The sequence below is a fragment of the Aethina tumida genome, chromosome 1, assembly GCF_024364675.1.
Source record: "Aethina tumida isolate Nest 87 chromosome 1, icAetTumi1.1, whole genome shotgun sequence".
Classification (NCBI taxonomy): domain Eukaryota; kingdom Metazoa; phylum Arthropoda; class Insecta; order Coleoptera; family Nitidulidae; genus Aethina; species Aethina tumida.
In genome coordinates, this window is record NC_065435.1 from 52,762,224 (window position 1) to 52,787,792 (window position 25,569).

Below are 25,569 nucleotides of genomic sequence, written 5' to 3' on the forward strand. Positions count from 1 at the left end.
ATATGAATGGTTGTATATTGATTTTAATAAATCAGTTACAATGGGAACAATTCTATTTTTCAGGACAATAGCATTAGGGCGTATCCAAAAAGCACTGAGGAGGGCGGAAATGCAACGTTAGGGAAGGAGATTTCTTTGTATTTACCCTTACCGCCAGCGAATAAAAGAAACCAAGCCTTATATGAAATCTCCCTTTGCATCATACTTGACCTACCAGAATATGAGCAGAAAAACAGGGGAGACGTCGGAGTTCCTTCTGTACATTTTATGAACGAATAATATTATGTTTTCACATTAACAAACATTAATAAGAATGTATCAATATACGCTTCAAGAAAATTGTGTAGTTTTATTTATTTTCAGTTTCAGCTTCAGCTTTAGGCTGTTAAATTATACAATTTCCTAGAGTTTTAATAATACAAAAAGAAAGACTATAATTGGATTATTCATTCAAACAAAATAAGATTTTAATTTTAATCTGTTAGATTCATCTAAATTAAACTTCAAAACAGAAGCAAAGAATAAAATGCTAACTAAATTTGTAAATTTGGTTTAGGTACTTAAAAACAAGTCCAAGTGTTTTTTCCAGGACTTTATATCGCGAATTTCCTTTCAAATTAGTCTGGAAGTCGCCGGAATGGAAATCGCAATAAAATTTGATGCACAACCCACTTGGCAAAGGCAATAAAAAGCCACAGTAAAAACAATTGCGGACATAATGCGGTTGTTGTGTGCCAAGCCCGCTCCGATTCTAAGATGAGCGCCGTAGTCCGCTCATCATGCAGGATCTGCAGTATTAATCTTGTAAATTGCGTTTTGGTCGCCGAAAGACCAATATTTCTCTTCATTACAACGGGCCTGATTTATGATTCGGTCCGTGCAACACCCGGCAAATAAATTAATTTCTGGCGGGCGCGCCATTTACAAATTGTACGTCGGCTAACGAAATCTGATTTTAATTGATAGGAAGTGCATGAAGAATTGTCAGCGGGATATAATTAATCAAATTGGAACTGAAGATGATGGGAATTATGCTGATGTTTGAGGAATTAGGGTCAAACGTCAAATTAGGACATGTATGGATGGTTTTCAGGTAAGGTAAACTTGTGTGGGCAAACTTAGGCAACAATTCGTAGTTTGGAGTGTTTCGGGATAAAACCGCCCAACCGGTAACACAGCAATGGGATGATAAATTGAACCATTGTTTAAGAAGTTCCTCCAACTTCGAATTACTTATTATTAATTAATATCCTACATGTTACCCATATTTTATCAAACATTGCAACTTCCAAACTAACACGACGAAAATATGTTTTAACACTGTACATTGGGCAAACACTTAAACTTTTGTCAAACTAGAATAAAATGTAACAATTAGGATTTGAAATTCCGTATACTCGTTCAATATTATAAAAGAAATTTATGATGAAAGTAAATCGCTACATTTTGCATTTTGTTAAAATTTATAATGTTAAACATTCCTACAATTATTTAAATGCTATAATATTTTTAATAACTATTCGAATTCTGGTATATTCAAATATCCAAATAAATTATCAAAGTTGGTATGGTTTATTATACAAATCGAATTTTGATTGATGAAATATTGAAATATTATTATTCACACTGAATTTATAGATTTGTAATGTCTTGAAAAATACGTGTCATTTAATCTTTAACAACGTTAAAAATTGGTTATCTTTGGTTGTTGTATATTCAGACCAGACAGACAAAGACTGACAACAACAAAGTTTCAAAAACTCATTTTTTTAAATGACCAATTTGATATATTATTAACGTATCTTAACCACTGATAATTCATTTGAAGTGGGTAATTTGAAATATAAAAGAAATCAAAATAACAATTAATTTTCTATCCTACTGAACCTTTTCATATTCAAAATTCAAAATTTATAAGAAAGAACATGTTCTTGATTAATTTTTGATTAAAACAATTTTAATGTGCCACTGTGTCATTATGGAAAAAGTTTATTAGACTGAATTATAGGTGTGCATTTTAGGATAATACATACAATATTTAAACATAATTGAATCAAAGGTTTCGAAAATATGAGAAAAATAATTTTTTAAATTTAAATTTGAGCATTTTCTTCAGGAAATTTCAGAAACAAATGTTCGAACTGTTCTAAACTGACGTTCAAACAATCAAGAATCTCTATTTTTATGATTCTTTTAAATTTAGAAATTATTAGTATACAATACATTGCAATTTATGAATAAATGATAAAATAAATAATTTTTTAAATATCTCTGTTGGACAGATGCCAAAATCTTGAATATAGTATGTGACTGAAACAAATTTTTAAAATTTATTCATTTCTGCTTTGAGCTCATCCAGTTCTTATATTTATAAAATATACATTTGGAAGTATGATATGAAAATTTCAATTAATTTTAGGATTAGTGGTTGTACACATTCTGTACAAATGTTTCCCATATATTTTTAAAATTAACCATGAATTTAATTAAATTAGAAATATCTTTTATTAAAAATGAATATAAATTAAATAAGATCGAATTTTTCTACTCACTTTTCATAAAAACGATTAAAAATTATAAACAAATAAAATTTTGAAGTGCGTGTATATATAAAAATGTATTTATATTAATTAAATACCACCAACAAAAGACTGACAAAAATATTAATATTAGTAGAAAAATCCATGAAATGCAAATGATCTGAAAATCAAAATTCCACTCAGATAAATTAATACGCTTCCCCAAGACAAAGATAGCAGAACCATTCGACCATCAGTTGCACGCTCTCCTCCGCAATTTCTCGTGGAGGGCTTCTTGCTGACATTGAAGTCCTTTGGTGTGGCGTCTTCATCTAATTTCTCCCTGACTGAATTAGCTGAAGTTCGGACACATAAAAGACGGGGCATACCCTTCAGGACATCTTCGCATCATAACTATATTAACCTTAATTGAGTGTTTTAGCTGTGTATGTATGTGTGTGTGTAAATGTCTGCGTGGATGGATGAGAGTGCGGGCCAAAGGCCAGTTCCTGATTTTCAAACACCTGCTTTTCAGAGGAGAGCAACTAAAAGCAAAGAAGTTTCGCTAGTTAAATTAGTTGAGTTGCGTAAATTGTTTAGACATTACAAGCTACTGAATATACACGGTGTTTCATAACTTATCTAAATTTTTTTAACAGATATGCACTTCTAAATAATAAGTCGATTTCTTTAAATAAAAGTCCAACAGAAAACGAGATAAAAAATGTTAAATTTTGTAACAAACCTTACTCTACAAAAGTTGTACAAAGTTTTCTCCATTGACCTGTAAGCAAACTTGGGCCCGTCTTATCTAATTTCGTCGCATAGTTCCAAATTTCCTCCTTGCTGCTGTTCCCGGAGACGCAGATTATAGGCAGCCGTTGTGGTCCGATCACTCAATTCACCAATATTTCGTACCTCCGTACCGTATACTTCGGTTGAAACAACAAAAAACCAGATAAAAATTGTTTGGGTTACAATAATTGAAAATAAATATTAAGAACACTGCATAAAAAGTACAAAAACAAGGTTTGTTATAAACTTTAACAGTTTTTATCGCGTTTTCTGATGGACTTTTATTACAATTTTTTTTAAGAAATCGACTAATTATTTAGAAGTAGATATGATTCTTTAATATACAATTTTATATTTTATTTTCAATATTAAATTTGAATATTTGAAATTATTGTTTTATTAGAATATCCATTAAAAAAACAATAAACGTTAATTAGAACATTTAGGCAAACAGTACATGTGTAATTATAATTTCAAATATCTATATAACATATTATATTATTATTATTATTAATTATAAATAATCTGAATATGTAATAACACAAATGCGAAAGATATTATTAAATATAAACAAATTGTTAAAGTAATAAAAATTATACCATAGCAACAACGTCAAATAATAAATTAATAATAAAATGTGCTAAACACGTTTTGGTCATTTTGAACGAAGCGCTCGACCTCGTAATTCAAAAGTGCGCGCCCTAATCTGACAACTACTTTTGTGTAGATAGAAAATAACCAACCGTCGATTCGGCCATTTTTGCTCCGCATCTGTGCTGCGTCAGTTATCTGGTTCAGCGCTGATCAATTGTTAGAGGGTAAAATTGATTATCTCGACCAGAAATAGTCTAAAAGCCATGGTAAGTGTACTGCTTTTATTTAACACATAAAAGATCTAGTCTTTTTTATAAAATAAACCGTTATTTACATCCAAAACATTGAACTTATAGGTTATGTTGTTCACACGTGCTTGACATTTTTCGTTGTTTTTAGGCATCTGTGAAGGAAGCAAACTCCGAGAAACCCTCTCAGGAATCCGCACCAATCCACCACATCCGTATCACGCTTACATCTCGTAACGTGAGGGCTTTGGAAAAAGTATGCTCCGACTTGATTGACGCCGCCAAAAAGCAAAAGCTTCGCGCCAAGGGTCCAGTACGTATGCCAACCAAGACTTTACGTATCACAACCCGTAAAACCCCTTGTGGTGAGGGTTCCAAGACATGGGACAGATTCCAGATGAGGATTCACAAGAGAGTCATCGACTTACATTCCCCATCTGAAATTGTCAAACAAATCACTTCTATCAACATCGAACCTGGTGTAGAGGTAGAAGTGACCATTGCAGATGCTTAAGTATTTTGATACTAAAGTAAATAAAAGTTTGTAAAAATAACAATTGGCTTTTTTGTTCTGATCCATTAATTTTTCCTTGAGTACAACTCTTGGGCTTGTGTTAAATGATTGAGGTAAGTACAAATTATTGCATAGTATTATCAGCAAGCCTGTTAATAACCTAAATTCCATAAGCTACATTAACTATAAAAATAGTTACATAGTTAAGAATGAATCAACATTTCTGAAATGGTTTAATATGAATTTTACAGTTTCTTCATATACTAAACAGATCAGAGAACATTCAACAGATTGTTTTATTTTAAATTTTTAAGTTGCTACAAATATCTAATAATTAAATGATTAAAAAATACTGTATAGTATTCCTAGTTATAAACAGCATGTTTACATTCTTCATTTTCAAATACCCTCATTGAACTTGAACAAATATAATTAATATAATGAGACGATACAATCAATAGATAATCAAGAAATTATGTCAACTTCTGAGATTTACAACTTTTGATGGTAAATAAATGGTAGCACGTTGAACAGGATTGTTTTAAATGAAACACATTTCTTCAATATATGGTAGCAAATTATTATTTAACGTATTCCTGTACATAAATTGATCCTTATTCTCTTCTATACAATGGAAGCCCATGTCAGAAGCAGAGAACCATTCCTAAACTTTACTTGAACCATCACTGTGTATAACAAACTTTTGTGCCTGTTGGACGTTGACATAAGCAAAACCACTAATTTTAATTTAATTAATTTTAGACTCTAAACTTGCTAAAAACTACCCTTCCTGACTTTTCTGTGTACTCACAGTTCTTGAACGAATTTCAGCAAATTCCATTTCCTCCAGCTAGTTTCTCTCTGTCTTGGTCAGGTTAAATTATAATTTTTATTACAATAAATAAAACACCGTATTATAAATAATCACTGAAATTCACACGGAGCAATGGAACACAAAAGCTACAAAAATTTTGTCCAACGAAAAATAGAAAACGTACCGTAAACGTATAAAGAATAAAATTATATTACAACAGACAAAAACAATAAACACAAATATGGTGGTACACAATTCAAGTAATACAATGCGTATTTTTAATAAACTCATATACAAAAGTTAGGGATATAGAACAAAGTATGTAAAAATAACATTGTCATAGACTTTTCGTTATTTTTTTCTTTTACAATTGTTTAATTAAAAATAAGTTCTCGTGAAAAATTAAAAAATAATTTATTTAGTAAAAATATACACGATATAATAAATTTAACATAAATCAAATATTTTTATTTTTCATCAAATTTATTCATAAATAAAATTTAGTAGTTGTATGTCCTCCATGGGCAATGATGAACACTTGACACTTCCTCATGCATGCCTTTTATGAGATTATTCAATTCTTCATGAAGTTGGCCCATGTCAACGAAATTACAACTCAAAGCACTTGAAGAGTATTAGAACAGGGTTTATGATTCAAAAGCAACAGTTTTAGCATATCCCATGTGTGCATGATAAGATTTAGGTCAGGTGATCTCGGGGAGTTGTAAGGTCTCAATACCTAGCGTTGAGCCGTTTGAACCTAACTCTGGAGCAATGTGGATAAGCATTATCGCCAACAAAAAGTTCTTACCCATAGCTGCTTGATAGTATACGATTAATAATGTCTCTTGAATATATTAGACCGCTCATCGTGCCTTGACATACAATCATATATAACCATTATAACCAAATCCTTTCTATACCACAATGGAACATAATTTTTCCAGCTCAATTCTATTTTCTACTATTTTCCGTCCAGTGATCGTAGTTGCTTATGGTCGTGGACCAAATACAAGCGTCTTTGTAAACAAAAACCTACATTTGTCAAGCGTCTCTATATCGTAAATGGAGTGATACGATCTCCTGTGGCGTTTTCTAGCTGACCCCTGATTCCAATACTCTCATTACTCTACGTCTCTCACCTGGATTAACGTAATTTTATTTCTTTGTTTCGAATACCACAAAAATGAATAAAACTCCTAAAAGTTAATATCCCTAATATTTAAACATGATTTTATGCTTCAACAGGTTGCTTTAATTATTGCATATATTTACTGTATATTTCTGACTCATCAAAAGATTGAACATAAGAATAATTGTTTTTATAGACAAAATCTTTATTCCTAAAATTAACAGAATAATATACATCTGTACAATCCATATTTAGCCCTAACAGATAATTATTATTAATACTATTGATCCATCAATTAATAAAAGCCGTACTATTTCGGTTTTGTTCTCTACAATTTTGGCATATAATTTCAACTGATTATACTTATCACATTTAAATTACGTAATTTAAAATAATACACAATAAATTGTTTTATTTGAAAACATTAATTAGTGATACTAAACCCATTTTAAACAGAAAAATAACTGGTATAAGAATTTAAAATATAATAAAAAGTAATAATGTAACTTACTACTAATATATATTTTCAAATTCTTACAGATATGTTTTCTGAAAGTAACCCTAATTAAAGTTAACTAGATCAAATTAAAAATTATAAATGGACTAAATAAATAAATGAAAGTTGTATTAATTCAAATTTGTATATTTAACAAATAATACATTGTGGACTCTATTTGTCCTAATATCAAAACATGAATCAACATGTTGCAAATAAATAAAATTTTAAGTGATAACTCGTTACATCAGCATCTTGTTCACCGTTTTCCTTTGACTCCATTTAATACATTTAAAAAATAAAATTAAAATTACACAATACTTACATAATTTACAATCTGAATTAATCGGTGCATTAAATACGTCGATTGCAAGACTGCAAAATTGTTTGTGTGCAGTTTTGCAATGTCGTATTTTACAGGTAAGTGGATTTTTACAATTAAATTATTCTGTTTACTTATAGGGGGCAGTTTAAAGTCCGGCGAGGATGATGCGTGGATCCTCAACACCTGCCTTGATCTTGCGCAAGAAGGTCACAGCTTCACGACCGTCAATCAACCTATGATCGTAGGTCAAAGCAATGTACATCATTGGTCTAACAAGGACCTGAAAGAAAAAAAATAAATTTAGAGAAAAGTATAGGCATGTATATAGTCCAAGACATATAAATAAAGTATAAATACAATGCCTAAGGAGAACAGCAAACAATACGGAATTGAAAAAAAATATATATAAATAAATATTGATAATAGTGTTTATAGTTGGACTCGGATTATTTTCTAAAATAATTTGCATAAACTTTCACCTGTATATGAAATTGAACACCCCCATTTATTCTACATGAATACTGAACAAAATTTTAAATAGTTGTCATTTTTTGCCAGTGTTCAGTTGAAGTTATATTGCTTGACTATCACATATTTCTCTGATAACTGAAATCCTTACCTGTCCTTTTACAGCAACGGGCCTGTCAAAAGTACCGTGCATGCCCAAGATGGCAGATTGAGGTGGGTTAATGATGGGAGTGCCCATGAGTGAACCGAAGACTCCTCCGTTGCTCACAGTGAAGGTACCTCCGTCCATGTCTTCAACAGCCAATTGTCCTAGAAATACAAACCACTTAATCTTGTGATCTTTGAAGAACCATTACAATTACCTTTCCTGGCTTTCTCGGCCATTTGTGCCATGGCGATTTCTATGTCGGCCAGTGTCATCTTCTCAACGTTCCTGACAACGGGCACGACCAAACCTTTAGGCGTGGCAACGGCCACCGAAATATCCACGTAGTCGCGGTAGATTATCTCCTGGCCATCGATGACAGCGTTGACGGTAGGCTGATCCTGAAGAGCGTAAGCGGATGCCTTAAGGAACACCGACATGAAACCCAATTTAAGATTGTATTTCTTCTGGAACGCCTCTTGGTGTTGCTTTCTGAATTCCATGATGTTTCTGAAATAATCATTTTATATTAACACTATATAAGTTGGACTTATAAGACAATTACATGCACGATCAATCCCTTAAGTCTTCTTCGTCAATCCATCAAGAATATGTTTTAAAGATACTAATACATGTATGCCAATTCAATATCTAACAATATTAAAATTGGAATTAGGCTGCAAACGTAATACGGTAAATGAAACTTACGTCATGTCGATTTCGTTGAAGGTGGTCAACATAGCGTTAACATTCTGAGCTTCCTTAAGCCGTTCGGCGATCTTGAGTCGCATGCGGTTCATTTTGACGCGCTGCTCGGTACGGGTGCCGGTGATCTCTTTGGTGAAGTCGGCGGGTGGCAATTTGACGGTGGCCGCTTCCAAAGACTGGGCATGTCTGATTGCAGCGACTGGAATCGAACTTACAGGTGCAGCCCTCTTTGGCGGTCCAGCTGATGGTTCTGCTGGTTTGGCGGCCGCCGGTGGTGGTGGTGGCGGTGGGGCAGCAGCTGCAGCAGCTAAAAACGTCGAATCATCCATTTTAACAAATTCGTGACCGTGTGAATACATTTTGTTACATAAAAATAATCAACCCCGAGTGCAAATTATGAAAATAGCACTCGTGTTGAAGTTTGATAATAATCTTATAAATAACGTAATAAAATAAAAACTATTGAGATTATGTAAAGATTTTTGAGCTATAGACATCCAAAATATTAAAATTAGTAAATCTACATCAAGCCGAGTTGTACGTTATGTATATTTTACAATTAATGAAGTATCTAATAAGAGTTGTCACAAAGACAAATATCTAATTTGAAATGAATGGGTTCGAATTAATCTAAAACGTAATGTAAAATGTGATAATTATTTAAAAAAAATTCTGTAGATTTTTAATTTCTACATGAATAACTTTAATTAAATTATATAACAAAATAAATATTTAATGTTTATCACTTATCAATTTGAAAATTTAATCAGGCGTTCTTTTCAATCTTCAACTTAAATATTGTTGTATAATTAATTACCCATTAAAGGAATGGATATTGTTTTGTCTGTGAAACTAATTTTGAAATATTTGTACTTAACGCAATAAATTTTAATATACATCTGTGCATAAAGCGTAAGCTTAATATTAATCAATCATAATTTTCGTTGTAATGTAATATTGTATCTTTTGATATATCTGGGTGCTAAACAAACTTTGTGTATTACGTCCAAATATACTATTTTGATTATTTTGTTTCATATATTATTATTCAAAATTAGTTTGCCAGGTGACATAAAAGTAACAAATCTCAACTATTAACACTCTATAGGCGGGTAGCAAAATAGTCCAAACTAAGTTGTTGAATGATATCAAAAAATAAGAGATAATTCTTTCAGTTCCGTATGTAAAACCAATAGAGTAAAATTATCTCACCCCGCTTTTAACGTAAGTACATTCAAAAAGGTAAAAATTACCCGGCCCACTAACAATCAACAGTTCTCGAGACGGGTATTTTTACCCGACCCGCTTATAGTGTGTTAATAATAATTAAATTCAATATAATCTTTGTTAAGTGCATATTATTCTGTATTTTTCTATTTTCAACCAGTATTGTAAAGATTGACAAATACTCTGACGTAAAATTGATCAAAATATTTACACCATATAAAACTTATAATTTGCAAATAAATGTAACTATATTAAACAAAAACGAATTATAAATTGCTTTTATGTAAAGAGATAATCAATATCTACCCTAATTGGCGACAGCACAAGGTTCAGATTATGGATTTAATATATTGTACATATTGAGTAACATATTGAGCATCAACAAACACTGATTAGCATTGCATAAGGCAAGAGAATTGACAAGAGACACGGAATCTCCTTATGTTAAAATCGTCTAAGGGAAAACAACAGCCTCTGATAAACTTTAAAAATAAACCATACTATTGGCCAATCTCCAAACTCAAAACGAACATTGCGAGATAACATTTTAATCAAAACAATAATATTATTTCACTACTGTCTCATCTAAATTTTCCAAAATTTTAATAGCGTGATCTATGAATGTCTATTAATCAAAATTTACTATTAATTTTGCTTTTATTGAGTTATGTAGATAACATAATTATATAATAGTGGAAAATGTTAGCACAAAAAGTACGTAATTCATATTATTATCATATTAAATAAGGTCAAATATAAATTATGTTATCAAGCATGTTTTACCTGGTGGTGGCGGTGGTGGAGTAGGTGGTGGCGGAGCGGCAGCCGGTGGAGGAGCAGCTTTGGGAGCATCACCTCCCTTCGCAGGTGCTTCGCCAGTCACTTCAATTTTGAACAATTCCTGACCAGCCTTAACGGTCTCGCCGTCGGCGACCAGGAACTCCTTGATGATACCGTGACCGGGGGCGGGTACCTGCACCGAAGTCTTGTCAGTTTCGATTTCCAACACGACTTCATCGGCGGCCACATGATCGCCCACTTTTCGTTCGAACCTTGGTAGAAATAAAAAATTAGTTTGTCCACAAAGTAATTGACATGATAATAAGTCAGACTGCTGAGACTGCTTAATTATGCATTATATAAGTTAATGTGATTTTTTATTTGTCACAGTAGTTTTCTGATCAATTACTTTAAATTAGTAATTGAAAAGAAGATAATATCAAGGGTCAAAAGCCACAATTTTTATCATAAAATCCAGAAAAACGACAAAACAAAATTTTAATATTGCGTTTAAATGTTACAAAGTATTCAAGCAAAGTTTGTTATCAAAGTAAAGTAAGTTATACATAATATATTTGCTAAATACTGAATAAATATGAATGGAACTCTACAAATTTGTGTAAATATCAATTTGGAATACGGTTTCAAGGATAAAATAAATATAAATTCACTACACAAAATTACCGATACTTTAAGTAAACATTTTTTATCTTAAATTAACACTAATGCAGCCAATTTAAATTCATGTAACAACAAACTTCCTAGATATTCAACTATGGGCAACATATAATAGGGGAATTCAAATATAAAATATAGCTGTTCATGAGAGACTCAAAAGCAGAGGTAGTTGATTTACTTTAAATTTTAGAAATGATTATTTCACAGAGTTTTGTGTTAACAGTAAACATAACTTATTTATTTTTGTTTTAATGGGTGAGAAACTGATCTTGTTGGAAAACTAAAACATATGATTGAAGCAAACTTGTGCAAAATAAGTACAAAATTGCAATTTTTATACTTCTACTTTAAAACCTTCACATAAATAAAGTTAAATGAATTTTAAACTTACCTAACATCTCCCTCTGACACAGAATCAGCAAAGGGTGGTACTTTGACTGTCTGAAGATCAAATACTGTTGCTGACGTTTGGAAATACCTTTGATTATAAGCTCTAAATGTATTCCCCCTGTAACATTCTTATTATATTTTAAAAATAACCAGCAATATTTTACCATACCTTTCTAACGCTTGCTTATTTATGCTATATTTACGAATAACTTTGACCCCCTGACAAATCCCCCTTTGTGCAATAGGTGCCTAAAAAAAATACAATGTGGTTACATAACCAATTATTGAGAATTATTATTAATTCGTTGCACAAGTTGAACTACATTTTGATCTAAGTAACATAATAGCATTACATAATTTGCACTTGTAATTCACCATGCACCAAATTCGCCAAATGGTTATGGATTTATTTTTTGCACTCACCTCAGACACACATTTTTCTACACAAGTATTTATGGTCCTAAGCACTGTTCGCGGTAACGACCGCGATGCCATTTTTAGCATACTCATTTCTATAAATTTTACCCCAGTTCCACCACGAATATTAATAAGGGGTTTCGTTCTCGCTCCGCTGCCACTGAATTTGGTCGAGGATTGCTAGTGTCAAAATTATTGGTATACCTCTACCACGGTAGAGCTCCTAATCCAGCACTGACGTCACCGCGTCATGTGTATATTGAATTTCGACACAGACGATTTACGTGAAATACCAGACTACAGTCCTTCCGCTTACAAACTAATCACTTATAAATATATTAATTGAACTAATTATATAACAAGTCAATATAAAAAATTCAAGCAGTTTAAATTCGATATGTAGTCACATGTTCTTGAACCGTTGCCAATCGTAATTGCTTATTTGTCAAAATATGGCATCGGCCGCAGGAAATTACAAAAGAATTCTTCAGCTGTTGGAAAAGTGGCCCATTGACAAAAATAAGGCTGGAGGAAGGTAAACGAAATTTTCAACACGCCGCTTTCAATTCAAACTGTCAACAAACAATTTTTGCTAACATAACCTCAATTTTTAGGGACCTGGGTGAATATTTGCGGGAGTACGTGAACAGATCGTACAAAGAGAACAAATTCGAAACGAATTACAAGTACTGGGACAAGCAATATCTTTCAATTAAAAAACTGGTAGAGAACGAACACAAAAACAAGTACCCTCGAGTGTTGTCTTCATGTGCTACTGGCTTAAATGCTGAGCAGTGCAACATAGCCCTCTCTAACGAGTACCTCGCTGAACTTGAAAAAGAAAATCAAAGCTTTTTCAAAAGATTAATTTCACTGAGACCTGAAAAGAATCAAAGTTAAGCATGGCTCTCTCTGTTAGAAATTTGTTTAGAACTAGTTATTTAAGGAGATATAGTAATGTAGCATGTCAGAATATTGCAGAAAAAGATTTATCCAGACCACATATACCAGTAATGAGCAAGGAGGTATTGGAAAATTTAAAACCAGAAGAGAACCAAACCATTTTAGACATGACTTTTGGGGCAGGAGGTCACAGCAGACAAATACTAAAATGTGCTCCTAATATTAAGCTGCTAGCCCTTGACAGAGATCCAAGTGCACATGAATTTTCACAATCTTTGGCTGAAGAATATCCTGATCAAGTTGTACCATTGTTAGGAAGATTCTCAGAGCTACCACAACTATTAAAGCAACATAATATTAAACAAAATTCTATAGATGGTATATTGTTTGACTTTGGTTGTTCATCAATGCAATTAGACACTGGTGACAGAGGCTTTTCCTTATCCAAAAATGGACCATTGGATATGAGAATGGATGGAAGAAGATATCCTGGTGAGTAAAATTAATACATATAAATATATTAAATATTTTAAACAATTATATTTTGAAATATTCATTTTTAATATATATTTTTTTATTTACAGATGAGCCAACAGCAGCAGATGTTTTATCAAAAGCAACAGAAGAAGACTTATACAAAATAATTAAATATTATGGTGAAGAAAAACAGGCAAAGAAAATCGCAAGAGCAATTGTGGATGCAAGGTATCTATTCAAAAAATTGACTACTACTCAGGAACTAGCTGATTTAGTGGAAACAGTGTCCTCAGCAGAATATAAGTTAGATAAATTGCAGAGGCGTTCACATGTGGCAACAAAAACGTTTCAGGCATTGAGAATTTTTGTAAACAATGAACTGAATGAAATTAATTATGGATTAATATTAGCTCATAGGTATTTAAAAATAGGCGGTAGAATTGTAACAATAACATTTCATTCATTGGAGGATACAATTGTTAAAAGACAACTACTAGGAAATGTTATTGAACATTCAGCAAATCCCTTGCCTTTAAAATATAGCAATGTTTCTCTCAGTATAAACAATGATATTGTTAAAGCTGTAATGGACTCCAATTGGAAAATGTTGCACAAGCATGTAATAGTTCCTAAGTTTGAAGAAGTTGACGAAAATCCTAGGAGTAGGTCTGCTAAACTCAGGGCTGCAGTAAAAGTGAAGTAGACATCATATTTGTTATATTTTGCATTGTTATAATATACATGTTTTTGAAAAATCTGTTTTTTAATTTATATTTAGTAATAAATTTAAAAATATATAATACTTATATGTATGTAGTTACAGAAATATTTAAATAGGTGATTAAAATAATCCCGAAATTTCTCCAGTTGCTACATCAACATCAATATCATAAATGGCTGGACGTGTTGGCAATCCAGGCATTCTGGTAATCTAAAACATAATTTGAATACATATTTTTAAGAATAGTAACTTCCTAATTTTTTTTTTTTCTCATATGTTATGGAATGTTTTCTCAATTTTCTTCATAAGTTTATGTATCATATCTTTATTAAATACCTAAATCTACATATATAATTGATCTACTAATTTTATGTTTCATGTTATAAATAAATGAATTAAGTAATTCATTAAATTACCTCCCCTGCAAGTATCACCACGAATTTTGCTCCTGCTGATAAAGAGGCATCGTTAATTTTCAAATCAAACCCAGTGGGAGCTCCTTTTATAGCCGGATTTCCTGTCAACGACAAAGGTGTCTTAGCCATGCATACGGGAAGACTTTTAAACCCCTAAAATATTTCAAAATTTTCCTTTTTTTCTTAGTTTTTCTTATTAGATACTTACAAGGTTTTCATACTTGGACAATTTATCTAATACTGTATCGGAGAATGTTATTGTTTCAGCTCCATACATTTCTTTAGCAATAATCACCACTTTTTCTTTCAATGACAAATTTTCGTTGTACAAAAAACGAAAATCATTCGGTTCATTACATGCAGCTACCACTGCATTTGCCAATTCCACCGAACCAGCTCCTCCATAAGCCCAATGTTTTGAAACAACCGCGTCAAAGGCTCCAGCTTTTTTCGATTCTTCAATAACCATCTGGGTCTCGGATGGTGAATCATTACTATAATAAACAATTAGACTATAATAAATAGACATTGCCGTTTTATTACCTCCAATGATTTATGGCGATAACTACTGGAAGACCGTACTTCTTGACATTACTTATATGCTTCCTGAGATTAGCACAGCCGTTTTCTACTAATTCCAGATTTTCTTGAGTATATTCACTAGGAAGCGGAACACCAGGAGATACTTTCGGCCCTCCTCCGTGCATTTTCAGTGCTCTAATTGTTGTAACTAAAACCACTGCGTCAGGAATATCTCCAGAAGTCCTACATTTGATATTGAGGAACTTTTCTAAACCAATGTCAGATGAGAATCCGCATTCAGTGACAACAAATCCATCTTCGCCAGCTAGCTTTAACGCAATTTTATCAGCAATAATTGAATTACAACCGTGAGCAATGTTTGCAAATGGCCCAGCATGCACAAAAACAGGCGATCCCTCTAATGTCTGCAACAGTGTCGGCTCTATTGCATCTAGTAACAATGTTGCTAGTGCTCCAGTCATTCCTAAATCATCAGCGGTTACTGGATATCCGTTTTTATCGAATGCCACTATCATTTTTGAGAGCCTCTCTTTAAAATCTTGTCTATCAATAGCCAAAGCTAGAATAGCCATAATTTCACTCGCTACGCTGATTGTGAATCCAGTTTTCCTAGCCATTCCTTTTTCAGTAGGCGATTGGCCAATGGTAATCTCTCGAAGAAATCTATCGTTAATATCCACAACTAAAATAGGAAATTTTGGTTAAAACATGAAATATGTCCATTCCGTAAAAACAGCAAGAAATAGTAAATTTAATGAAATAATGCGGCAATTAAGCTCAATAACTTTTGGTTAAATCGGATTCTCATTTTATCTGTTTCAATAAAAATGCAGCCGATATGACCAAATGACTAATAAAATACTAATGTGGTAAGTTTCTTTCGTACTGTTAGTCATGAATGCACATAAATTTTTGATTAAATTATTTTACCTCTATTCCACATTATTTGATTGGGGTCAATATTTAATCTAACGAATCTCACTTTTTCCTCTTCCGTTAGCATGTCGGGATTAGTTTGTGTGATTCCCAATCTTTGAAGTCTTCTCAACTGTATTGTGGAGAACGATCTGTTACCCTTAATTTTTGGTACGAGCCGTTGAAATAGGGTGTCGTCTTTCTGAGTGGCTTCATGAAAAATGCGGGCATCGAGTTGAGCTGCTAATAAGTTATTTGCGGCTGTAATAGCGTGAATGTCACCAGTTAGATGTAAATTCATGTCTTCCATTGGTATAACCTGGGCATAACCACCACCAGCTGCACCACCTAATATATTTACTTTGATTTAATGTTTAATTGTTTATGACATTCTTACCTTTAACGCCAAATGTTGGACCCTGTGAAGGTTGTCTTAAAGTTCCAAATGTATTTTTTCGAAGTTGACTGGATAAGGCTTGAACTAACCCCAACAACGTTGTACTCTTGCCCTCGCCAAATGGAGTAGGTGTTATGCTGTAACGGATATCTATTAGTTATTTGTGATTTGATTGTATATCATCTTACGCGGTGACCACAACATATTTTCCCTTCTTCTCGTTCCTAAGTCTGTCATTAACCGACAGGGAAACTTTTGCCTTTGTCTTACCATACAGGGAGATTTCGTCCTCGAGAATACCAATTTCACTTGCTAATTTGGCTATGGATTTTGGTTTTTGTGAGCGCGAAATTTGTATATCGCTAAAATTATAATACATGATCATGTATAATTTTTAAATTTGAATATCTACCTTGGAACAGGGTCCTCTATGTGCAAGGGTAGAATATTGCTGTTCCATTTGGCAGTTGCAACAGGAGTCTTTAAAGTGCGCACTTGTATTTTACCAATATTGGAGGTGATTTTTATGAACATGCTGCAATTTAACTGTTCCCACTGAAAATGAATTAACAGCTAGATATTGATAAAACTATTTGCCGTCTAATAATTCTTTACTTATGATGCAAATATTTAAACGATTATCGACGTATTGAACACGTATTTGCTTAAATATATGAGTCGTTTGGAAATAGATAATTCAAATCGAAAACAATTACAACATAAGTGGCAACTTCTATTTTTATTTTGAAATTAACAAACATGTTTTTTGGTTGGACATTGAAAATGTTGCGGAATGAGTCACTGACCTGAAATGTTGATTTTTCGATAAAAAGTTATTGGAACAATTTTAGCTTGACATAAATGAATCTTGTCATTATTAGATGATATGTGAGCTCAACGGTTGTATTAGAAATTTAATATATGACCTATATACTATGTAATTGTAAATGATTGAAACGAAAAAAAATTTAATTACGTTTCTATACTGTAAATATTTATTACAAATTACATATCAATAACATGTATAACACTCAATTTACAAAAAATACTATTAATATATTTTAGTGTTGCAGTAATAAATGGAAGTAAATAAAACACCTGTAATTAAAGTATAATATTTATAAAAAATATATGAAATTTAATGAAAAATGTACAACTACAAATAAAAACAATTCAAATATGAAAATAAAACTACTCCGGTAATTCAATTTCCATTCAATTCAATGTGTCAAATAATAAATTTAATTTAGAATAGTCCAGTTATTTCTCCAGTTTCAGTATCCACGTCAATGTCGTAAATTGCTGGCCTAGTTGGTAATCCAGGCATTTTATTGATCTGAAAAAATTACATTTAGTTAGTACTTATTTTTAAGTTCACAACATTAATGTATGTAATTGCTAACTATATCAATACAGTTTGGATAAACGGTTATCAATGCAATCTTGGTCTTAATATGTCGATGGTAAAGTTACGGTAAAGATTCTAATTGATTGTATTTAATTCTATTCAAAAGAAACCAGATGAAATAATTTCAGCTCCTCGGATTCCCCCATTGAAGGAGTTTTTTTTTTTCAGTGATTGAGAAACTGACTTTTTTCATGTTAAATATACTATTTTGCAAAACATGTTTTTCATTAATAAGCATAAAAATGAGTTATAATACCTCTCCAGCATAGAGTACAGCAAACTGTGCACCAGCAGAGATGGATACATCAAAAACATCAATGGTGAAGCCAGTTGGGGCACCTTTAATTTTGGGATCACCAGTAAGTGATGACTGAGTTTTTGCCATGCAAATTGGCAATTTTCCATATCCCTAAAAACGAAATCAATTTTGATTATCCTATATTTTATCTATATAAATGACATACTTCTTCTTCGTATTTTTTAATTTTCTCCAGCGCTTTTTCGGTAAAAGTAACTTTCGCGGCACCATACATTTCCTTAGCGATGATATTAGCTTTTTCTTGCAAAGGTAAATTAGTGTCGTAAAGGAACTTAAAGTTGCTGGGCTTCTCAGTAGCTTTGACAAGTGCTTCCGCCAAAGCTTTAGCACCAAGACCTCCTAAAGCCCAATGTTTAGATACAACAGCATCATAAGCACCAGCTTGTTTGGCAGCCTCAGCAATAAGTTGGACTTCTGCGTCTGTATCTCCGCTGAAAAATAAACATAATTAATCTACAGTTTTAGTTAAAAATTAGTAAAACTTACTCTCTGTGATTAATGGCAACTACTACGGGAACCCCGTATTTAACACCGTTGCTAATATGTTTTAGTAAATTGGGAAGGCCTTTTCTGACTAATTCCAGGTTTTCTTGGGTATACTCAGGAGCAAGAGGAGCTCCAGGCGTTACGGCAGGACCACCACCGTGCATTTTCAATGCTCTAACAGTTGAAACCAACACCACAGCATTCGGAGTAAGTCCAGATGCTCTACATTTGATGTTGAAGAATTTCTCCATGCCAATTTCAGACGAAAATCCAGCTTCAGTAACGCAGAAACCATCCTTTCCAACCAATTTCAGTGCAATCTTATCAGCAATTATAGAGCTTGAACCGTGCGCAATGTTAGCGAAAGGTCCAGCATGTACAAGAGCGGGAGTACCCTCCAGAGATTGCAACAAAGTTGGTTGAATGGTGTCTAGAAGCAATACCATCAGTGCCCCAGTAATTCCTAAATCATCGGCAATCACAGGTTTGCCGTTTTTATCAAAAGCGACGACCATTTTAGATAGTCTCTCCTTGAAATCTTTAAGATCATTAGAGAGGGCAAGAATAGCCATAATTTCACTGGCCACACTAATGGTGAAGCCCGTTTTACGGGAAAGACCTTTCTCTGTTGGAGACTGGCCCACAGTGATTTCACGTAAATATCTGTCGTTGACATCCAACACTGGAAAAGGATACATTGCTTATTATTCTTTATCTCTATATTGAAAATCATCTTACCTCTATCCCAAGTAACATGGTTAGGGTCAATGTTCAACCTGGCCCATCTGGCCTTTTCTTCATCAGTCAAAGAGTTGGGATCAGTTTTGTTAATTCCCAGTCGCTTCAATCTCCTGATCTGGATGTCAGAGAACTTCCTCACACCCTTAATCGTTGGTACCAATCTATCGAATAGAGCTTTATCCGTTTGGGTGGCTTCATGGAACATTCTTGCATCCAATTGGGCAGCCAGTAAGTTGTGAGCCGCAGTAATAGCGTGAATGTCTCCGGTTAAATGCAAGTTCATGTCTTCCATGGGGATGATTTGAGAGTATCCACCACCAGCAGCGCCACCTTTGATTCCGAAGGTTGGTCCTTGAGACGGTTGTCTAAGTGTAGCGAACACATTCTTATCCAGTTGAGTGGACAGGGCTTGTACCAAACCTAAAAGGGTGGTACTTTTGCCTTCGCCAAATGGAGTCGGAGTAATACTAAAACATCAATCACATAAATTAGAAAAATATGCACCAACTGCATTAAAATTTCTTACCCAGCAAGAACGACGTATTTTCCGTTTTGTTGTTCTTTCAGTCTGTCAAGAACCGAAAGTGAAATTTTTGCCTTGGTGGTACCATAGGGAGAAACCTCTCCCGGATACAATCCAATTTCTTCGGCCAATTGAACGATGTTCTTGGGTTCCTGTGCTCTAGAAATGGCAATGTCGCTGGGAACTGGATTCAGAAGTTTTAACGGCAAATGTTTCAGGTTCCATTTCGCGTTCAAAATACGGTTGGCTGATTTCTGGGCACTTTGTACGGTGTTCTTCATGAGCATGGCTACAGTCATGGGACCGACGCCACCTGGGACGGGGGTGATGTAAGAGGCATTTTTACGAGCCTCTTCATATGCAACATCTCCGACCAGTCTTTGGCCAGATTTTTTGGTGGGATCTAAAAATATATATATATATATATAATATATTATATAAAATTGTTATTACAAATGCTTGGGAGATTTATTAATAAACACAATATGCGTATAATAAACAATAAAATTAATCAAATAGCAAAATTTGGTACTGGAAGTTATTTTAATAATAAATACGAATATATATTTTAGAATACAATAGAAAATTTAAAAATATATTATTACAATTTATTATACAGTGAAGAGAAGTAGCATGCTATACATTTTAATTTACACCCTAATTGCAGTATGCACAAAATATAAAAACTATTTAGAAAACATAAGGGACCACCTTTGGTCACAATATATTAATGTATCATAATTGTGAAATAAAACAGAAAAATTTATTACCACAGTATATCTAATTATATTTACCATTCATTGATTCCATGTCAAATAAGTGGAAACGAATCAATATTCGTTTAGTAAATCTCAAAGTTAAACCAAGGTAATAAATATTTAATTATCAAAGACACTTTTTTGCTTCTTATCGACGAAAAACTGAACTAATAATAAAAAAGTTGAAGTCAATAAAGTAGGGAAAAGCAACTGTAATTTAAACTAAGATAATAGAATCACATGTATGAACGGGTCATGCGATATTTATTTTAGATTTGCGCAAGAAATTTTAAAAATTAAGAAATTTTTAATATGTATTAAAATTTATTATACAGTGATGGTCAGAGAAATGGAAACATTTGAATTTTCAACCAAACAAAATTATACATTAAATATTTCCTAAAATAAAACACTGGAGCTATAAACCATTTTTCATCACAATATTACAACACAAAATAAACATGAAACAATACAATAGAAAAATTTGTTAGTAAGCACTCATTTTCACCAAACTATTATAGAATATTTAAGAATATTTACCGTTTGTTGGTTCCATCTCGAAAAAATAAATACGATTAAATGTTTAGAAAATCCGTTTTGATAAGGTGGGCAATAGAAAGTAAAATCAAGATAATATATATTTAATTATAAAAAACATTTTCTGGTTACTGATCGACGATAAGAAGTGGACTGCTATTAACAAAAGAACCTCAGTCAATTGAGTAGAGATAAGTAACAGTAATTGAAACTAAGGTAATAGAATTACATGTATCAGTGTGGTGTAATAGTCATGCAATATGTATTTTAGATTAACGTAATAAATTTTGCATTTTTTATTCTGTCTTCATTTTTTAATTTGTATCCTTGAGCAAGATAATAAAGTAAATTGGTAACAAAATTATTGTCAATAATGTAATTACTTTTAAATGTTTCCAAGAAATGTTTAGTATTTAACTGTAATCTGACTAATGGTATGCATTTATTAATATTAATAATAAGTGGTTAATCAAACAAAAAGAAAACTTACCTGGAATGGCATTTATTCCACAATCAATGACTACGGCTCCTGGCTTCACCCAATCACCTTTCACTAATTCCGGTTGTCCAATACCAACGACTAAAATATCCGCTTTAAGGCACTGGAATAGACAAAATCTGCATAAACAAGACAATGAAAATCACTTAAATTATTAACCAACGTACTTGAGCTTTCAAATTTTTAGTTTTTGAATGGCAGACGGTAACAGTCGCGTGGTTCCATTTAAGAAGTTCTGCAGCGGGTGTTCCAACGATTTTGCTCCTGCCCAATACAACAGTTTCAGCACCTGCCATTTGAATTCCAGTTCGTTTTATCATTTCAATAACGCCGTTTGGAGTGCATGGCAAGAAACCTGTTAAGTCGCCAATAGCTGTTCGCCCCTCGTTGATTGTGTTAAGACTGAAAAATAATAAAATTTATTATAATTACTTTATTACATCGAAAATTTATTAATTTTACTACAATAAGTGTTATAAATTTTTTGCTCTTAATTAAATTTAATTCATGAAATAATTAGTATTTTTCTTACCCATCCACATCCTTCTCAGGAGCAACTGCATCAGTGATTAAATGTGAGTCAATCTTTGTGTCAGAATCCAAAGGCATTTGTACAATAATTCCATGCACATTTGGATCAGCATTAAGTTTTTGAATCTTACTCAGCAACTGAAATTTTTATTAAAGCAATTAAAAACTGTAACTAATTAGTAACAGAAAAAACAATCTCTTACCTCCACTTCAGTGGTAGATTTTGGCAGTTTAACATGTTCAGCATTGATACCAATTTCTTGGGCAGCTTTAATTTTCATCCGGATGTACACATTGGAGTCCTCTCTACCACCCACTTGTACAATAGCCAACCCCAGTTGGAAATTGGGCAGCTTTTGCTTAATTGCAGCTACATCCTTTGTCAACTGTTCCTTGATCTCCCTGTAAAATATTTTTTAAAACTTGATCTGAGAAGCAATTGTGTGCGTTTCGTACCTGGCTATGTCAGTTCCAGATAAAATATTTCCTGTGGTGGCGGACATTCTTCTAATGTCTAAAATGAGTATGAGAATGAAACTATTAACCATGGGTGCTGGTAGTATTTATTAAGGAGTAAACAAAAGGTTAGGGGTTATCATTTAGTAGGATAAGAGCTACAAAAATAAATGTCTTATGATGTTTTAACGTACATAATAAATATTATGAAATATTGCGCCAGAAAAACAGAATATTTCTGGATATAACTTACTTTCATTGTATTTTGATTTTTTCTTTAAAAAAATGTTGTTCCAAGATACGGGAAGGAAACACGAAAAGTATAGGTTAATTAGCAACCTAAATAATCTTAAAACACTAATTTTCTGAAAAAAAGCCATTGTTATCTTAATTTAAAAACTTTCGGTGTAAAGGTAAATTTAAAAATCATTTTAAGGTTAAACACAATGTTTTGGCGCGTTTTTCGCGTTCCCCGTGTGATGCACCGCATTGACTGATCACCAAGGCGCAAATTTTAAAATATTATTGCGGTTATGCCCAAATACTATTGTCTTTCTCTTAAGACTAAAATCATTTGTTAATGCTATTTAATAATTATTTTACAATAATAAATTGTTGTTACCTTTATATATTGAACGCGGTATTAATTTCTTAAACACTTTGTTCACAAACATATTTTCGATTTTCATTTGGTACTATTATTTATTATTAGTTTTAAAATGGGTCAAAAGATTATCATTAGTGGCATTAGTTTTACCTTTGAACTGATATGAATGTCCCTTTTGTTTACAATTAAAATGACGTTAAATCATATTATTTTACCATATTATATGAATTTCAAAAATGACTTCAATAGATTTTAAAACAAAATTATTATTATCATACAATTTAACTAATTAAATAATTGCATTTTAAATTTGATAATCTAGAAATTTACTTCTAAAATATCTTCAGTATTATTCTTTTCCAATTGTGACTTAAATTATTATTTATTACAATTTTTGAAAAAAAATGTAATAAAAATCACACTAGTAAGTATTTTTATTTTATTCAGGAAAAATTAAATACTGAGCATCAATGAAAAATAAATTTGTTTAAAATTTTTAATTATCACATATGTACATATTTTTTATTACTTTAATAATCTAATAAAATATGACTATGATATTTATAATAAACACAAAAATAAACATTTAAGCAATATTTAACGTAATTTAGATACAAATATTAATACATAATTGATTGCATTGATGATAAGGCTGTTATAGTGACTTATAAATTTATTAATATATATTCTACTAAAAAATGGATAAATAATTAAAAATAATAAAAAATATAAAGAGTGATAAGTTTTATTTAGATTTGAAGTAGGCAACTAAGTGTAACAAGTTGTTATAGGTGTTGCCTTTCTGAAAGGTTAGTTGAAATTATTCATTTGGTTAAATAAATGAAATATAAAAATGAATCAACTTGGTTAAAAGTTTGTAATAAGGCTCTCAGAAAACAAAATTACATGTAAACTGTTTACATTTTATTATACATAAATAATATAACAAAAATGTGGATTGAAATTGCTATACAGACTATGAAACAATAAATTTAGTGGTGTTCGGCAGCTTCCCTGCGGCGGATTTCAGCCCATTTGGCCACATTCTCAGGGGAGTTAGCTGTAATCAAGAAGATTATATTCACCTAGTAACACAAAGATTATCACAGTTGTACTTACACAAATTACTAATGGACTTGAAGACTGGAATACAGACGAGGAGTGATACGGCATAGTATTTCCAGATCCATTGGTTCTTGAAATAGTGTTTCCACGGGAATTGAGCCATTTTGGCTGTGAAGGTGTACGGGTATTTCATTGGGTTGCCAACTTTCTCTACCTTATCGGCCATGGTGGTGTCTTCTGAAAATTTTTGAATAACATTATGCCCAATGATCGGAATGTGAGGTTAAGATGATGATTAAAATGAATTAGTAATAAAATGAGGGGTTTACTTATGTCCATAATGACGGAATTCATTGGCTTGGCCTTAGATTTCTCTAGGTTGCTCATCTTGATGGTTAGTTGATGAAAATTAAGTTAAATGGGGTGATATGGAGTTTATGTAACCAAAACGTCACTTTGCCCAACACAATGTTAATAACAGGAAATCACACTAAAACAAAACAGGTTATGAGGGTACACTCAAAACAAAAAGCACCACTTCGATTTCTAGATGTTACAATGCATAATAATGAAACGATTGCAGTTTCATTAAAAAATTACCTGCCCAACTTATTCACTAGCAATGTCTGACTGAATTACCGACTTCGGCCGAGAAACAATGCGCAAGTCGCGGCGCGACTGGCACGAGTTTTGCCACGGAATTTAAAATTAATTCAGTAGAATTGCATTTGCAAATCGGTATTAAATCCCTTTTAATAAATAATAAATAAATAAATAATATTATTAATAATAAATAGTAATAACAAGTAGTATTTTGACCATTTCCGGTATACAGTCCCTATCAAAAGTTATAAAAAATATATATGACATGGTGCAAAGAATTGAGTTATTCAATTTTGTGATATATTAATGTTACATCACTATAGTTCATTGATACCTATAAATAAACAGGTAAAATACAAACAAATAATAAAAACTACTTTTAGTTTTTGTTTTAAAAATCAACAATGTCAGTGG

At 32.2% G+C, this 25,569-nt stretch overlaps 7 protein-coding genes across 10 annotated transcripts; 3 read left to right on the forward strand and 4 right to left on the reverse strand.

Moving 5' to 3' along the window:
- Positions 1-4,028: 4,028 nt before the first annotated feature.
- Positions 4,029-4,713, forward strand: LOC109594452 (40S ribosomal protein S20-like). The gene is made up of 2 exons (XM_020009674.2): positions 4,029-4,174; positions 4,308-4,713. The coding sequence occupies exons 1-2, from the start codon at positions 4,172-4,174 to the stop codon at positions 4,668-4,670; spliced, it is 366 nt and encodes a 121-aa protein (XP_019865233.1). The 5' UTR covers positions 4,029-4,171; the 3' UTR covers positions 4,671-4,713.
- Positions 4,714-7,238: 2,525 nt separating this feature from the next.
- LOC109594631 (dihydrolipoyllysine-residue succinyltransferase component of 2-oxoglutarate dehydrogenase complex, mitochondrial) lies at positions 7,239-12,436 on the reverse strand. The gene is made up of 8 exons (XM_020009858.2): positions 12,257-12,436; positions 12,003-12,082; positions 11,835-11,951; positions 10,769-11,037; positions 8,759-9,065; positions 8,268-8,560; positions 8,057-8,214; positions 7,239-7,717 (listed from the first exon to the last, which is right to left on the reverse strand). The coding sequence occupies exons 1-8, from the start codon at positions 12,341-12,343 to the stop codon at positions 7,583-7,585; spliced, it is 1,446 nt and encodes a 481-aa protein (XP_019865417.2). The 5' UTR covers positions 12,344-12,436; the 3' UTR covers positions 7,239-7,582.
- A 127-nt stretch (positions 12,437-12,563) lies between these two features.
- Positions 12,564-13,150, forward strand: LOC109594147 (ubiquinol-cytochrome-c reductase complex assembly factor 2). Its single transcript, XM_020009340.2, has 2 exons — positions 12,564-12,785; positions 12,865-13,150. The coding sequence occupies exons 1-2, from the start codon at positions 12,703-12,705 to the stop codon at positions 13,148-13,150; spliced, it is 369 nt and encodes a 122-aa protein (XP_019864899.1). The 5' UTR covers positions 12,564-12,702.
- A 2-nt stretch (positions 13,151-13,152) lies between these two features.
- Positions 13,153-14,385, forward strand: LOC109594619 (probable methyltransferase-like protein 15 homolog). Its single transcript, XM_020009847.2, has 2 exons — positions 13,153-13,645; positions 13,738-14,385. Exons 1-2 carry the CDS (start codon positions 13,153-13,155, stop codon positions 14,331-14,333), a joined length of 1,089 nt encoding a protein of 362 aa, XP_019865406.2. The 3' UTR covers positions 14,334-14,385.
- On the reverse strand, positions 14,331-17,589 carry LOC109594139 (C-1-tetrahydrofolate synthase, cytoplasmic-like). The gene is made up of 9 exons (XM_020009328.2): positions 17,429-17,589; positions 17,035-17,177; positions 16,811-16,984; positions 16,623-16,759; positions 16,241-16,573; positions 15,311-15,992; positions 14,976-15,261; positions 14,768-14,920; positions 14,331-14,561 (listed from the first exon to the last, which is right to left on the reverse strand). Exons 2-9 carry the CDS (start codon positions 17,154-17,156, stop codon positions 14,472-14,474), a joined length of 1,977 nt encoding a protein of 658 aa, XP_019864887.2. The 5' UTR covers positions 17,157-17,177; positions 17,429-17,589; the 3' UTR covers positions 14,331-14,471.
- Positions 17,590-17,726: 137 nt separating this feature from the next.
- LOC109594638 (C-1-tetrahydrofolate synthase, cytoplasmic) lies at positions 17,727-23,562 on the reverse strand. 3 transcript variants are annotated; one of them, XM_049961398.1, is made up of 12 exons: positions 23,503-23,562; positions 22,881-22,938; positions 22,628-22,826; positions 22,426-22,562; positions 22,061-22,295; positions 21,885-21,996; positions 20,103-20,502; positions 19,574-20,043; positions 18,836-19,517; positions 18,495-18,780; positions 18,287-18,439; positions 17,727-17,958 (listed from the first exon to the last, which is right to left on the reverse strand). In XM_049961398.1, the coding sequence occupies exons 1-12, from the start codon at positions 23,552-23,554 to the stop codon at positions 17,869-17,871; spliced, it is 2,874 nt and encodes a 957-aa protein (XP_049817355.1). In that variant the 5' UTR covers positions 23,555-23,562; the 3' UTR covers positions 17,727-17,868. The 3 variants fall into 3 exon arrangements, with proteins under 3 accessions (XP_049817355.1, XP_019865430.1, XP_049817356.1); XM_020009871.2 differs by lacking the exon at positions 23,503-23,562 and adding an exon at positions 23,134-23,275; XM_049961399.1 differs by lacking the exon at positions 23,503-23,562 and adding an exon at positions 23,075-23,098.
- An 836-nt stretch (positions 23,563-24,398) lies between these two features.
- LOC109594569 (uncharacterized) lies at positions 24,399-25,269 on the reverse strand. Of its 2 annotated transcripts, none has more exons than XM_020009794.2 (3): positions 25,153-25,269; positions 24,607-24,789; positions 24,399-24,547 (listed from the first exon to the last, which is right to left on the reverse strand). In XM_020009794.2, the coding sequence occupies exons 2-3, from the start codon at positions 24,776-24,778 to the stop codon at positions 24,480-24,482; spliced, it is 240 nt and encodes a 79-aa protein (XP_019865353.1). In that variant the 5' UTR covers positions 24,779-24,789; positions 25,153-25,269; the 3' UTR covers positions 24,399-24,479. The 2 variants fall into 2 exon arrangements, with proteins under 2 accessions (XP_019865353.1, XP_019865346.1); XM_020009787.2 differs by lacking the exon at positions 25,153-25,269 and adding an exon at positions 24,882-25,066.
- Between the last annotated feature and the right edge of the window lie 300 nt (positions 25,270-25,569).

What these genes read in the sequence shown, in the direction of transcription:
- LOC109594631 (XM_020009858.2), bottom strand. Translation starts at nt 12,343, where the DNA reads ATGAGTATGCTAAAAATGGCATCGCGGTCGTTACCGCGAACAGTGCTT. An exon ending in TAGAAAAATGTGTGTCTGAG is followed by an intron (nt 12,083 to 12,256) that starts GTGAGTGCAAAA and finishes TATTTTTTTTAG; the next exon opens with GCACCTATTGCACAAAGGGG. An exon ending in TTCAACGAAATCGACATGAC is followed by an intron (nt 8,561 to 8,758) that starts GTAAGTTTCATT and finishes TGATTATTTCAG; the next exon opens with AAACATCATGGAATTCAGAA.
- LOC109594147 (XM_020009340.2), top strand. Translation starts at nt 12,703, where the DNA reads ATGGCATCGGCCGCAGGAAATTACAAAAGAATTCTTCAGCTGTTGGAA. An exon ending in AAAAATAAGGCTGGAGGAAG is followed by an intron (nt 12,786 to 12,864) that starts GTAAACGAAATT and finishes CTCAATTTTTAG; the next exon opens with GGACCTGGGTGAATATTTGC.
- LOC109594619 (XM_020009847.2), top strand. Translation starts at nt 13,153, where the DNA reads ATGGCTCTCTCTGTTAGAAATTTGTTTAGAACTAGTTATTTAAGGAGA. An exon ending in GGATGGAAGAAGATATCCTG is followed by an intron (nt 13,646 to 13,737) that starts GTGAGTAAAATT and finishes TTTTATTTACAG; the next exon opens with ATGAGCCAACAGCAGCAGAT.
- LOC109594139 (XM_020009328.2), bottom strand. Translation starts at nt 17,156, where the DNA reads ATGTTCATAAAAATCACCTCCAATATTGGTAAAATACAAGTGCGCACT. An exon ending in ATAGAGGACCCTGTTCCAAG is followed by an intron (nt 16,985 to 17,034) that starts GTAGATATTCAA and finishes TTATAATTTTAG; the next exon opens with CGATATACAAATTTCGCGCT. An exon ending in TGGTGATACTTGCAGGGGAG is followed by an intron (nt 14,562 to 14,767) that starts GTAATTTAATGA and finishes ATTATGTTTTAG; the next exon opens with ATTACCAGAATGCCTGGATT.
- LOC109594638 (XM_020009871.2), bottom strand. Translation starts at nt 23,260, where the DNA reads ATGGCTTTTTTTCAGAAAATTAGTGTTTTAAGATTATTTAGGTTGCTA. An exon ending in AATCTACCACTGAAGTGGAG is followed by an intron (nt 22,563 to 22,627) that starts GTAAGAGATTGT and finishes TAAAAATTTCAG; the next exon opens with TTGCTGAGTAAGATTCAAAA. An exon ending in CTAAAAATTTGAAAGCTCAA is followed by an intron (nt 21,997 to 22,060) that starts GTACGTTGGTTA and finishes TGTCTATTCCAG; the next exon opens with TGCCTTAAAGCGGATATTTT.
- LOC109594569 (XM_020009787.2), bottom strand. Translation starts at nt 24,939, where the DNA reads ATGAGCAACCTAGAGAAATCTAAGGCCAAGCCAATGAATTCCGTCATT. An exon ending in TTCCGTCATTATGGACATAA is followed by an intron (nt 24,790 to 24,881) that starts GTAAACCCCTCA and finishes AAAAATTTTCAG; the next exon opens with AAGACACCACCATGGCCGAT. An exon ending in CAAGTCCATTAGTAATTTGT is followed by an intron (nt 24,548 to 24,606) that starts GTAAGTACAACT and finishes TCTTGATTACAG; the next exon opens with CTAACTCCCCTGAGAATGTG.